The sequence below is a fragment of the Myotis lucifugus genome, unplaced genomic scaffold (assembly GCF_000147115.1).
Source record: "Myotis lucifugus unplaced genomic scaffold, Myoluc2.0 scaffold_397, whole genome shotgun sequence".
Lineage (NCBI taxonomy): Eukaryota > Metazoa > Chordata > Mammalia > Chiroptera > Vespertilionidae > Myotis > Myotis lucifugus.
Genome location: NW_005871445.1, coordinates 325,274 through 339,521, shown reverse-complemented (window position 1 = coordinate 339,521; position 14,248 = coordinate 325,274). Strand labels below are relative to the sequence as shown.

General features: G+C 47.3%; 1 protein-coding gene across 1 annotated transcript in view; it reads left to right on the top strand.

Moving 5' to 3' along the window:
* Positions 1-684: 684 nt before the first annotated feature.
* The window catches only part of STXBP1 (syntaxin binding protein 1), a 29,221-nt gene continuing 15,657 nt past the window's right edge, over positions 685-14,248 (top strand). The window contains exons 1-11 of the mRNA XM_006102095.3: positions 685-696; positions 2,150-2,199; positions 3,776-3,857; positions 5,020-5,096; positions 5,946-6,024; positions 7,145-7,248; positions 8,974-9,122; positions 10,681-10,765; positions 11,524-11,654; positions 12,638-12,745; positions 14,101-14,161. Of these exons, the coding sequence (XP_006102157.2) occupies positions 687-696; positions 2,150-2,199; positions 3,776-3,857; positions 5,020-5,096; positions 5,946-6,024; positions 7,145-7,248; positions 8,974-9,122; positions 10,681-10,765; positions 11,524-11,654; positions 12,638-12,745; positions 14,101-14,161 (936 nt within the window). The 5' untranslated portion in view covers positions 685-686. The remainder of the gene's footprint in view (positions 697-2,149; positions 2,200-3,775; positions 3,858-5,019; positions 5,097-5,945; positions 6,025-7,144; positions 7,249-8,973; positions 9,123-10,680; positions 10,766-11,523; positions 11,655-12,637; positions 12,746-14,100; positions 14,162-14,248) is intronic.

Genomic DNA, 14,248 nt, shown 5'->3' with positions numbered 1-14,248 from the left:
TCTCCTAACAGAATCACTTACATTATTTTTAGACCATTTTTCCTATTGCAAAAAATAATATATACTCAATGCAGAAAGCTGGGGAGAACATAGGAAGACAAATTAGCAATTACAGATTAATCATAATCTTACTGCACAAAAATAACATTTTGGTATAACTTTCTCTAATTTTTCCTGTTTTTGTATACTTTTAAAAAATAGTTGTAACGTGCCCCCCCCCCCCCCCCCCCGGCTCTTAGCCATATATTTTGAGCAGTTTCTCCCTCTGTTGTACTCACCTGGGGAAACCCTAACCCTAAACTAGTTGAAACCAACTCTTCTTTTCTTCCTGGCCTGTACCTGGATAGGCGAACATTGTTTGAAAACACACATACACAAAACACAATTGAGCTGCCTGGTTTCACATTAAATTCATGGTCATGAACCTCAAATTAGCCCTTAATACTGTCCAGAAATGCTAAAACATCTCTAAATTCACTTTCCCAGACTTCAGGGAGATATTGGTTACACTCTTTCTTCAAACTTTCCATGTATGAGACCACTCTGCCCTCTCTTAGCCAGGACTCATCTCCTCACCTCTGCTGCAGATCTTCAAGGTCTCCTCCCGCTTCCCACTGGGGCCATGTGGTACCTGCCCTTGGTCACGCCTGGTGCTTAATGACTGGCCAACAGTGGCTACGCAACAAATGTTACTGAGTGAGTGAATGAATGCATATATATAGTTCCTATATCATTATTCCTAATGAGTACATAGTATTCCATTGTACAAATGTAACCTAAATGACTTACCACTGCTCTATTACTTTATGTATTTGTTTCCAATTTTTCATTCCACCGAAACATGGGAAATAATCTAAATGGCTATTGGACTATTATGGTTGCATTTTAAATCCTAGGAGGCATTTTTATTAACCTGGGGAAATGAGTTTGGTGACTGAAAAAAAGCATAATTAAAATTTTATATATATATATATATATATATATATATATATATATATATATCATGATTTTAACTGTAAACATGCAGAGAAAAAGCTAGTAGGAAATAACTAAAATGTTCATTAAGCATTTCAAGTTGATAGGATTACAGATTATTTTTCTTTTTTTTAAGTAAACAAGTAACACACGCTATTTTCTGTGTTTTCCAAGAGTACTGCAGTGAGTGTGTTGTTATAATCAGGAAGACAGTTCTAAACATTTCAGAACACATTTGCTGCACATCAGATTATTGCAAGTAGTCAAAAGCAGAGTTAGGAACCACTGTGCTCTAGAGAAGGACCTACGTGTTTGAAACACACTTACTAACAGGCCTGCTCACTACCTGGGTTTAGAAAAGGTGGTAAAAGTGGCATTTCCTATGAGACCTGCACGGCTGAGGACACTCAGGTGTAAAGGGGAATGATAGAGACTAAGCAAACACACTTTGGGAACCTCAATTTTTATTTTTTTTTATTTTATTATTTTTTTTTAAAATATATTTTATTGATTTTTTTACAGAGAGGAAGGGAGAGGGATAGAGAGTTAGAAACATCCATGAGAGAGAAACAGCGATCAGCTGCCTCCTGCACATCCCCCACTGGGGATATGCCCGCAACCAAGGTACATGCCCTTGACCGGAATCGAACCTGGGACTCCCCAATCCACAGGCCGACGCTCTAGCCACTGAGCCAAACTGGTCAGAGCAAGGGAACCTCAATTTTTAAAAGTGTAAAGTAGTCCTGAGACCAGAAAGTTTGAGAACCACCAAATTAAGGAAACAGGAAGAGAACTCTTTGTTGTTGTTGTTGTTAATCCTCACTGATTATTGGAGAGAGTGGAACGGAGGGAGTGGGAGAGCGAGAGATGAAACGTTGATGTGAGAGGGAGACATTGATTCAAACCTGCATCCCAGCCGCCCTTGACTGGCAATCGAACTTGTGACCCTTAGGTTCCCAGGCCAGAGCTGTACCACTGAGCCACACCGGCCAGGGCAGGGAGAAAACTCTTTACGGTGGGTTGAGTCTGGCTCAGTGAATAGACATTGAACAACGAGAACAAGGCCTGTGGGGAGAAAAATGACCGAGTCTAGTAGGCAGGAGTGGAAGTCCTTGAAATTACATTAAAGTTTCCTTTCTTCTTTTCTTCCTCCCTTTCTTTTGTCCTTTTTTAGAGATCATGCATGATGTGATAAAGAAGGTAAAGAAGAAGGGGGAGTGGAAGGTAAGCAGAACAGTATAATTAATGGCCTTAAAGGTGAGTTCATGGGGAAAGAACTACAGTGGGGGAAAGTGTAGAGGCAGAGAGTGAAGACCTTTGTTGTGTCCAGAGAATAAAATTAAAAAAAGGTAATCTGCTTATGCCTCTCGTTTGATAGGATCCTGGTTATGAAATCTCTTGGTCATAAAGCTTATCTGAAAGAGCACCTGCTGGGGCAGGTTCTCAGTGGAACTCTTTTATTCAAACAAAATCTTCCCTGAAACCCGTATATAAGCAGGAGAGGGTGGAATTCTGCCCACTGTGGGAGAGAAAGGCAAGGCCCTTTGGCCTCTCTGGCAGCCTTAAAGCATCTCCATGGAGCCCACACAATAGTGTGGAAAGCCCTCTTTTGGTCTGTCCACATCTGTCAGTAACTACATGTTTATTCATGTAACTTTGAGAACAACGCTGGCCGTTTCACATATAATGTACATGAAACAAGTATTTAAGTCAATCAAACTGATTGTGGCCTCAGTTCCTGGAGCGAGTGACGCGAGGAGCGGACAGCGTGCTGCCCTCCATTCAGGAAGTCGGCGTTTTAAGGGTCACTCGGTTGTCTGGGGCAGGGCCTTCCACTGGCCAGGAGAGCATGCAGTCTCGCTTGAACTTCCCGTGCGCTATTGAAGTTTATTCCAACCACTCTTGCCTGCAAGTTTGCAAGTCCATCGGCCGGGAGCAGCAGAGGTGACGGCCCAGGCGGGTTTTGAAGTCTCCCCTGGACTTGGGAGACTGTGTTAGCAGCACATCCCCCTCACCACCAGAGCGGGAGGCCATGTGGCGGGAACTCTCTATGCCCATCTTTGTGGACCTGGGAGTTTTAGAGGGTCTTGAGGAAGCTGCTGCATAGGCTGAAACCCGGCCCTCATGCTGCAGCAGCGTGCTTTCTGGGCCACATCCTGTCTGGCCTCTGTTACCTCCGTTTATATCATTAAAGGGGGAGAGGAGAACTAGCCTTGTTTTAACTGCATCCCCCTGTCCACCGTGCCGACTGGAGCTAGGAAAGGTTAGCTGAAGAGTTGCAGGCGTGAAACTTTTAGACCCGGTGGCACGTCTTCCTGAAGCACAGTTGGCTCCCAGAGGATGTGTGTGCTGGTGAAGGTGCGTCCCGATGACATTGTAACAGTCCTCACCTTCCAGACTGTCCTGTGGCACGAGTGCTCCCCCTCCCTTTAGGAAAAAGCTCTGCCCTGAGAAAAGACTCTCCAGTGTCGCTTCTGAGTGTGGGTGCTATGGAGTATTTTTATCTCTTTCTTTGCATTTTTATGAGTAATTGATCTCTTTATCATGGAAAATAAAAAGTTTAATTTTTTTAAACTAATAAAATTAAGTCAAGTCAGTAAAAGCAAGCTCTTAACTCCCAAGTTAGGTTAGCGTGTGGGGAAGAAAGCTAGCATGCATTTCAGCTAACTTCTGCTGGCCCCAGGAAATACTGAATCTCAGTGTTCTGCCTCCTGGGGCTCATGTTGAGGTCTGACGCGGTGAGCCGGTGAGAAGAGCAGAAGGTGCCGTACGGGCTGTAAGCGGCTCTCTCTGCTTCCAGGTGCTGGTGGTGGATCAGCTGAGCATGAGGATGCTCTCCTCCTGCTGTAAGATGACGGACATCATGACCGAGGGGATAACAAGTGAGCGCACCATTCTCTCTGCCCTTTAGTGACGCTCAGGCCTTCCCCTTGTGCCAGCTTCCCTCCTCCCTATTCAGTATTACCTACTTGACTTTAGATTCTTCCACCGACCTGGGTGGTAAGACTGTAAGTTCCTGAGAGAGACCCAAGGCTTCTTGTTCATCACTGAATCCCTAAGCCACTGCTAGATGCTCATTAAATATCTGTTAAAGCAGTGGGTTCTCAACCTTCTGGCCCTTTAAATACAGTTCCTCATGTTGTGACCCAACCATAAAATTATTTTCATTGCTACTTCCTAACTGTAATGTTGCTACTGTTATGAATCGTAATGTAAATATCTGATATGCAGGATGGTCTTTGGCGGTCATTCGACCGCCAAAGGGGTCGCGACCCACAGGTTGAGAACCGCTGTGTTAAAGGATGCCAAAAGGAAGACTCAATCAAGGGAAAAGGCAGGCCATCCAATAGGGAAAAAATGGGCAAAAGACCTGAACAGGCACTTAAAAAAAGAATAAATCCAAAATGGCCAATAAATACATGAAAAATTGCTTGCCCACTTTAAGGGCCAGGGAACTACAATTGAAACCAGAGTGAAATATGGCTGTATACTCACCAGACTGGAATATTTAAACTCTGATACTGCCAAGTGACAGAGAGGATGTAGAAAAATGGGAACTCCTATATGACAGAGTGTCAGTTGGTACAGCTACTTTGGCAGTGTCTAGGAGAGTTGAAGTGTCCTATGGTCAGATGTTTTGAGCTTACAAACTTATTTTCATTAATTTTTTAAAACTACATTTTTCTCTATCAAAGCATGGGAATTCTAAAGGAACTTGGAATTTGGGGGACAAATGAACAACAACAGCAACAAAACCTGAAGGAAGGGGCAAATTTTCCATTTTCAATCAGAGCAGCTCAAGGAATTTACTGAAACCGAAATGGGGAGTGGGAAATATTCAGTGTGCTAAGGTTTCAGGTCTTCTAAAATCTTGAGCACGGTGGGACGGCGGAAAGTGGTGACTATCAGGAAGGGGCAGTGACGCCCCCCCCCTCCCCCCAGGTTTTTATCTGTGCTTGTCTGAAGGTAGCCTGTGCCTGTCACTTCCAGTCTTGTGATGCCCAGTTGAGTTTTCTCACGGTGGGCTGCTGTTTTGTTGTCTAGTTGTGGAAGACATCAACAAGTGCAGGGAGCCACTGCCCAGCCTGGAGGCTGTGTACCTCATCACTCCGTCGGAGAAGGTAAGTCCTCCCCCCAGAAGAGCTTTGGCTAAGGTCACACATGCTGGCGTGGCGTCTGCGCAGCCGTGTCTGCAGTTTCTGGGTTAAGCACGCATGTGACACACTGCTCTGCTTAACCATGCAGTTCACAGTTGGGGTGGGAGAGGCAGAGAGGAGTGGAGAGAGCCTTACGCTTTCTGAAATACACCACAGCCTGGAAAGCCAGTGCCAGGCCATTCAGCTTCCCCTTGCATGCCCTCTCGGTAGGAACCCGCTTTATCTAGTTAGGGACCAGCCTTCCAAGCTTAGGTGTTTTATACTTTCAGGCAGAATTCACCAACAGCCCATTAGTGTTCGGAATTGCCTGTCTTATCGTTTTGGAGGCTTGGTTCAAATCAGCATCCAGACAAGGTCCACCTCCTTGCTTTGGGCTAACAGTTGTCTTAGGCTTGTCTCTCAGTCCATAAATTGCCCCCAGTTTTCACACTTTCTTTTCACTTGTAAAAGTTGGCTTATGAATGAGTTTCTGAAGATGCAACTACATTGCCAGAACTTCATCGGTGTGAATCTCCTAGAAGGTTTCTGACCAGATTCCTCTTTTGTGGGTCTCTTCTTAGGAGCCCATGTTATGGTGGCATCAAAGAACTGACACTGTCATTCTGGAATGATCTAAGAAGGCTTTTGTTCATCTAAACTCCCAAATAATCCTAGTTGCAAATCCCCAAACATGAGTTAGAATTATACATTAAAAATCCCCTGCTATTTTTGTGCAAGTAGCTTGAACGCCCTCTTGGATTTAATTTTGACCAGATATAGGCTCCATTTGCTGCTAGAATTGGATTCAGTTCCCTTTTTTATCCCTCTTCACAGTCTATCCGCTCCCTCATGAATGACTTTAAGGACCCACCGACTGCTAAGTACCGGGCTGCCCATGTCTTCTTCACTGACTGTGAGTACGGCTGTCAGATGCTGCCCCATCCTCCAGGGTAGCCTTTCTGCACGGCACGGCTGAGCCAGAGCCAAGCCAGGGCAACAGGGAAGAAATGGGTTGTTGCCGTGATTGTCCTGATCTTTTCTTTTCTTTCAGAAGAAAAATTGCATTAGAGACAAAAATAAGCACACACACATGCAAACCCTCTAGCTAGTGCGGTCCTTTCTGATGAAAATAGCACCTCTTCTTAGGACTGAGCAGAACGTCCCGGTGTCAGTCTTGGTGTTTCACCGTGTGGACTTCCAGATGTCACTAAAGTATAGTATATGTCCATCCGCTTTCCAACCTCAAAGGTTTCACCTGGTCTTTATCTCAGCTAGACTGGCATCATTGTCCTGGAGTCTGTTCTGTTATTTGTGTGCAAGGAGCCCGTGTGCTAACATCCTGGTCAATCTTTGTTAACAGCAGAGAGATGAGTAAGGCGGGATAGCTAAAGAGTGCACAACCATAACAGGTTCCCTAGTGTTCTTCTCCGAAGGAAAACTGGCAGAACTTACTCCTGAGAAAGTGGGGAAAGGTTCTGGCAAAGAATACTTTTATACCATTTGAATGTGGGTGACGGAGAGAGCAGGTAGGCAGCATGAGTAATAGTGAAACAAGAGTGCATTTCTGGGACCCTGCACTGTGTTTGGCCCAGGAGAGCCGCATGAACTGTGGTTCCCCACCAAGTGGGTCTCCTGGGCGGCTGAGTTCCTTCGAGGGTCCAGGGAAACACCAGCACCACATTGCCCAGTGGTTTGATTTTTCGTTATTTTCTTTTTCATGAGCATGTCGGATGCATGATGTTGTGTATATTGCAGGTCTTTTCCTGCAATATAAAAAAAAATATTAAAAACAGGTGTTTTTTTTATTAGCTGTCAGAATCTCAGTCTTTATTGCCCATTGTTTCTCTGTTGAGGGCCTTGTGGGTGTTTTTATACTCCTTTTATAGCCTAGAGGTAGTGGATATTTTAGGAAGGAATTAACTTTTTATTTCCTTTGTTAAAATGCTGATAAATGAATCCACCAGACACGTGTGACTATTGAAATTAACCAGCAAACGGACAGGAAAACCTAGTGTCTTTTGTCATTCCTGCAGCTTGTCCAGATGCCTTGTTTAACGAGCTGGTAAAATCTCGAGCAGCCAAAGTCATCAAGACTCTGACGGAAATCAACATTGCGTTTCTCCCCTACGAGTCCCAGGTGAGGCTGGTGGGGAGCGCATGGAACTCTGCATCCTTGTTATTCTGTCAGGAGCTCTGAGAGGGTGGGGTAGGGGTGCAGTACACAGAGTGGCGAGGGAAGGTGTCATATTCTGGAAGACAATGAGGGGTTGTGAGTGGATGTTTATGTAATGGAAAGAGGCGGTATTCCTGAGGGGTCTGCCCGGCCTTCATCTTACTCTGTATTTATTTCTGACCTTTTTAAAGCCTTTGTGTGCACTTCTCCTTGCTCCCAGCGTTCACCCCAACTGGCTGAGTCCTGAATAACCAAAAGGTAGCCGATCCAAAAAGAGCATGGAAGGAGAGATGGGAAGGGATCAGACAACGCCCATCTGCTGTGAAGGAGACTGTTTCTATGTAGAGATAACCTCAGCCTGTCATGTGCTGAGCGAACAGATGGCAGCCTTCGTCATTAGCCCTTAACACTGCCAGTGCCAGGAGGGCGGCAGCAAGCCGCCTCCTTGGAAAACACAAAGTTGTTAAACCAGTAAAGGAGAAGCTGATTGTGAGAGGCACAGAATGAATGTCCTAGTCTTTTAAGATTTTTAAAATCTTCTGGCAAACAAAGAAATGAGATAACAGGACATTTATGCATTTTGTAGAGATAAAAAATGATTGTGGCATATGGCAGTGGTTGCCAACCTTTCGGACCTCACAGACCACCAGTGGTCTGCGGAGCACGGGTTGGCGACCGCTAGCATATGGAATCTTTTTTTATTTTTGCACATGGAATCACCTGTTCTCAGCTAAGGAGGGATGGGAAAAGTATAGCATGAACATTTAAACACGGTCTCCTTCCCAGCTCACTTGGCCCAAAGCCCATTCCCTGAGGAAAGCACGTTTTTTCCTCTCTGTGAGCCCTGTCACCACCTGGATTGAACGCAATCCACCTTTACCATGTTCCCGCACACCATAGTGCATAGACTGTAAAAAGCAATACACTTCAAACACAGCCCTCCGCTTTTCTAGGTGATCAGGGCGGTTCACATCAATGAGATTCTGAGAAAATACTCAGCTGGTAGGCTAGGGAGTGTAAGAGAAAACTTTACACTTCCGAACTCTCCAAAGAAAAAGAAAAGTAATTAGAACATACCCCTGAGGATGCAAAATTGTTCAATCAAAAAGCACATTTGCACACAGTCACAGCACAATTTCTAGCTTATCCCTTATTTACTTAACCCTCTAATGGCCTGTGAGGCCTGACACTAGCCTCCTCTCCTGCTCTCCTCCCGGTCTCCTCATTGTTCATCAGACACGCTTGCCTCGGTTCTGGCACAGCCATCCCTCCGTGGGGAAGTCCCTGCTGGTGAGAAACTCCGTACCTCCTTCAAGCCCTATTCCAACGTCACCTTCTCCAGGAGGCCTTGTCCTCCCTGTTTAGCCCATCCGGGCATTCTTTCCCTGCTTTATTATTTTCTCATACACACACCAGTTTCTCACATGCCATACAACTTACTTTCATTATGTTTATTGTTTGTTTACTGCCTGCCTTCCCTTCCCGCACTCCACGAGGATGATCATGTTTTGGTCACGAATAGTTCCCATGTGTTTAGCACAGTGCCTGGCCCAGCAGACACCCAGCCCAGATTTGAAGGATAAATGAAAACATGCTCTGTAGACTCGCTATCAGGTTTGGAGAAGATTCTGACGTTCAGCATCCTGGATGCAAACACTCTATATGTGTATATTTTTGCCTCCTCCTCAGGTGTATTCCCTGGACTCGGCTGACTCTTTCCAGAGCTTCTACAGTCCCCACAAGGCTCAGATGAAGAATCCGATACTAGAGCGCCTGGCAGAGCAGATCGCCACTCTGTGTGCCACGCTGAAGGAGTACCCAGCCGTGCGGTATCGTGGGTAAGGCAGCGCGCTCGGGAGAAACTGTCCCGATTCCTCTGGCCTTAACATTCCTTTGCCAGTTGTCTCAGGGTCAAGATTTGAGTGTCTCGCATTTATAATTATTCTTCCAATGGTTTTGTCATTTTTTAAATTTTATTGTGAAATATAGTAATACATACAGAAAAGAGCATGAAATATACATATATGTTCAGTTATGAGTAACTAAAATATGAACCCCTATGTAATGGCCACCCAGGTTCCCTGTAGTTTTTCATCTCTTCCTAACCTTTAAAAACAAACATCATCTTTGCAGAAGATGTTTCAGAGTAAGGTAAAATAATTCTCTAAAGGACACAGTCAGGTTTTATAACGTCATCCATGCATCACTTACCTGCTGTGTGCTCAGTGCTGGGGAGACTCCACCTGAGGACACAGCCCTGATCCGGGCGGGCAGGGAACATCCCAGCAGATGGGCCACAGCTGTGCACACCTGCAGTGTAAGCCCTGCGAGATATGACTAAGGGCAGACCAGCCAAGGGCCCTTCGGCCCTTCGAGCTGAGAGGATCAAGAGCAGCTCAGACTAGAGGGGACGTTTGAACTAGGTCTTGAAGGACAGGTTTGGATTTCAAAAGACCGATGAGGACCAGAGGGCCTTTTCTGTGGACAGTTGGCTTTGCCATTGGTATGAGCAAAAGCGTGGAGCTGGGGAAACCAAGGGCAAGTTTGAGGAGGATGGGCAGTCTAGCACAGTGTGTAGGGCAGGGCGAGATGGGGCCATTTCTGGAGGCCTCCAATGCCGGCTTTGGGATTAGGTCCTTCAGTGGCTGTCCCCGGGAAACCTTTGGGGGGTTGACGGGGGAGTGAACGCAGGAGTCAGGGGAGGAGAAACTGGAGCCAGAGGAGCTGAGGGCCTGAACCTGGAGTGCGGGGTCAGTGTTCCACCCAGCCTGTTGCCTTTGTCTGCTGGACGTGTAACCGTAGAATGACACCTCCCTTGGTCTGCCCCAGCGTCTGACCCCTCTGTTGTTGGTGCTCCCTGACAAAAGCTGGAAATGGGGGCCGAGGCCATCTCCCCTGACAGAGGAGTGGCGGATTGGAGTTCATTCGTGGGAGGGCTGGGCTGGGAGCAGAGGCGTTTCAGCCTGAGCCTGGCCAGGTGGCAGGCAGCACCACACACTGTGTACAGCGGGTGGGGCCCCGGAAACGCTGTCAGGCTGAGCCCAGGGTAAGGTTCAGAGGTTCTCACTTGCTAGCAAACAAGACCCAAGGGGATTTGAGTCAAGGGAAGTGAGACTCAGGTGGGTCAGGCTCAGATGGCCGATCCCGGGGAAAGGACGGATGGTCAGGACCCTCTGCTGATGTGGGGCTGCTCATCGGAAGCTGCTTTTCATTCATTTCTGTTCCAAGAACAGAGCTAAATATTTGATTCTGTTTGTCCTTTTTAATGATACATGCATATGTGCCTATATCCTCATTGTAAAAGAGCAATGCAGGTGAAACTCGCGTGCCCCTTGACCTGCCCGCACTGTCCTGCCTCTCTCCCGAGGCCCGTCACGTGTCTCTCCTCCTCGGCAGGGAGTACAAGGACAATGCTCTGCTGGCCCAGCTAATCCAGGACAAGCTCGACGCCTACAAAGCCGATGACCCCACCATGGGCGAGGTAAGTGGCCGCGGACCACGGATTCTCTCACCGGGTGATGTGAGTGCCGCTGTCCCTGCTCGTGGCCTCTGGTGACATGCTCCGCCCCGTGGGCAGGCCGATGGAGACTCTGGTCAGTGTAGCCAGGGCGACGACTCCTTTCTGTTCTCCGGGACGACCCCAGATTTAGCACTGAAAGCCCTGCGTCCTGGGATCCCCCTCCGTAGAACAATGTCAACCCCAGAAAACGGACCTTGTGCAGATCTCACTGGTTTGCACACGTACTCGTGTGTGTGAGTGTGTATGTGAGTGTGTGTGTGTGTGTGTGTGTGTGTGTGTGTGTGAGTTCTATTTAATTGTATCACATGTATAGATTCCTGTAAGCCCACTGCAGTCAAGGCACAGAGTTCTCATCATCTCGGGTTTACAGCCACAAGTCCCAGGGCCTGGAACCCGTTGGCCCGGGCAGATGCCTGGTGGGCCACCCGTTCGTAGCTGAACCCAGTGGTGCTCTTCTTTGTGAGCTCACCTTGGACCAGCCACCGTTTCAGATCTGCTTCAAAGGACACTCGCTATGAAACAGACATCCTGGGTTCTCTCTCACACGGTGTGGACTGGGATTCTGGTCAAGCAGTAAAGGGACTGTGTTCCGTGCTATTTCAGTAGGTTTTGTCTCCGAGTTCACTTCCTGCTGCCCCTTTTGCAGGAGGGCCATGCGTGGTGCAGAGCCAGCACTGTCCAGAGTGGCTTGTGAAAGTCCCCCGTGTCCTTCCTTCTAGGGCCCAGACAAGGCTCGCTCCCAGCTCCTGATCCTGGACCGCGGTTTCGACCCCAGTTCCCCTGTTCTTCATGAGCTGACCTTTCAGGCTATGAGTTACGATCTGCTGCCTATCGAGAATGATGTGTACAAGTAAGTATACCACCCGGAGGGACTGCAGCTTTGCAAACGAACCAGATACAACCTCTGACTTAGGAAAAGGGCGTCATCAATCCTAGGAAAAGTGGGTGTTTCCATAGTCTTGTCAGTTAGCCTGCAAGCTTGTCTGTGAGTTCCCAAAATCCTCATGGCACTTCTAGCCAGGAACCCGGGCCCCTTTGGGGGAGAACAAGGACTTTAGTTCCCAGCTCTGTAGTCTGCTCTCGTGTCAGTATGTCGTCGATTTGGGCATGTGTGCGGATCTTTTTCAGAGTTGAATCTTACTTGCAGATCATCAAATATGATGACAGATACATCCACAGGAGTTTCTTACCGAACTCATTTGCAGAGGAGCCGTTCCCTTCATTACAAACATTTTTCTTGGTAGCAATCATTAGAAATTCAGTTTCTAAAAACTAATCTTTATTTTTATGGAAACAGACTGCACTGCTCTCATGTCATTTACATTGATCATAAGGGTAGTGAATGAAGGTTCTGGAACTCTGAGTGGATCTCTGCTCTTCTCCCTTCGGCACCTGTGGTTCTTGCCTTCCTTCGAGTTCATGCTTTCACAGGCGTCCTAGACCGAGGGCCTGTGCAGGTCACTGCTGAAGGTGTCAGGCACCCCGCATTGGAGGATGGTGCTCAGGCCTTTCTGAGAGAGGGACAAAGGGTGATCTTTGTCTTTCCCTTGTAACTCACCTATAACCTGACTTCACACCCGAGCCACATGGCTCAGGTGGCGCTCACGTCAGCTGACCCTGAAGCATCTAAAACGGAACTCCGTGTCAGTTGACCTTGATTGGAGCTCTCTGCCCGAGTAACTGCAGCCATTAGTGCCCATCCCGCAGACACCAGATGGTCATGGAGCTTGTAAAGTCATTCCTGGGGACATCTGTCCGCTGAGGACTGTGAGCTCTTGTCTGTTGCAAACCAGAGGGGACTTGGATGGATTTTGTGGGCCCTCCCCTCTCTAGGTATGAGACGAGCGGCATCGGAGAGGCGCGGGTGAAGGAAGTGCTTCTGGACGAGGACGACGACCTCTGGATAACGCTGCGCCACAAGCACATCGCAGAGGTGTCCCAGTAAGAGCCCTCCCGCCCTCCTCCAGGGCGAGGCGTTTCTCTCTCCCCAGGGTGGTTTCCAGTGTGCGCTCTGGGCAGCTGGGGTGGAGCGCATCAGTGATGAGCTCGCTGCCTCGGCAAAGTGGCCAACATGCTAACCTCTGATGATAAATCCCTTCTGATCCCTGGCTAGGGCTCCACCAGCTTCAGGAAGTTAGAAAATTCATTCTGTGTTAGGGGGACTTTAGGATTTTTGGAAAGCATTTGTACCTCTCAGCAAAATCCTATATAATAAAAGCCTAATATGCAAAGTGTCCGACCATTCAACCAGTCACTATGCTGTGCACTGATCACCGGGGGCAGATGCTCCAACCGGTAGGTTAGCTTGCTGCTGGGGTCCGGCCAGGCAAGACAGGCTGGACACACCCTGGAGCCCTCCTGTGGTCCCTCCCCGGCCCCGATCGTGCACCGGTGGGGTCCCTCAGTCTGACCTGTGCCCTCTTGCAATCCGGGACCCCTCGGGGAATGTCAGAGAGCCAGTTTCAGCCTGATCCCTGCAGGCCAGGCCGAGGGACCCCACTGGTGCACGAATCCGTGCACTGGGCCTCTAGTGCTTTATAAACACTAAGTATGTAAAATGAGTTTGTTCCATTTAAAGGTCCAGACCCCACCATGCAGTTCTCTCTTATGTAGCTGGTATGTGATCTTCCTCTTCTGTGGTCATACCTAAAATTTCTGAGCAAGAACTGTCTCCACACACAGAACAGACTTTGCTCTGAAAATGTTTCAAAATGTTTCCCACATGTAAACGTTGTTATAAGACCTTTAAACAATTCTGCTTTTGGAAAAAGACACATTCTGCCACATTGAGTTGGTGATATCCTCAGAAAATTCACAGGGAAGAGTGAGAAAATAATAGTCTTGGATAGCTCTGCTGTTAGAAGTGGTCTCCACACTTTGGGGATCATTCAACTTTAGAAAATGTTGGTTCACATTTCCAGTATTTACATTTAATTAAATTTATCTGTGAAGTAAAATATATGCTTTGTTGTACTAATGTGTATATTTTACAGCATGTACAAAAACATAAATTTGAAAAGGATGAAGTAAAATAAGCATAAGTAGATGTCCTAATATTTTCTTCTCTCTTCTGGAATCATCTCATGCACCCCACTCTAGAGAACCCTGTTTAGAATATTAGCTAGAAAAACACTGTCTGTCTGTCTCTCTCTCAGAAAGTCACTTGAAATGTGTCCCTTATGACAGGAGAAGTCACCACATTTTCCTAAAGGAAGACTCTTGCATTATTCCAGTGTCACTCATACAGAGGCACTTGGTGTTGCTTTGAGACTTAGCTGCCTTCTTCTGTCTTCCAGGGAAGTCACCCGTTCTCTGAAAGATTTTTCTTCCAGCAAGAGAATGAACACGGGGGAGAAGGTGAGCCCGCCTGCTTTCTCCCCAGGAGCAGGGAGGACGCCTCCCCGGCATCAGGCTGGGGAGCTGGGGAGCTGGGGGCTATAGTCC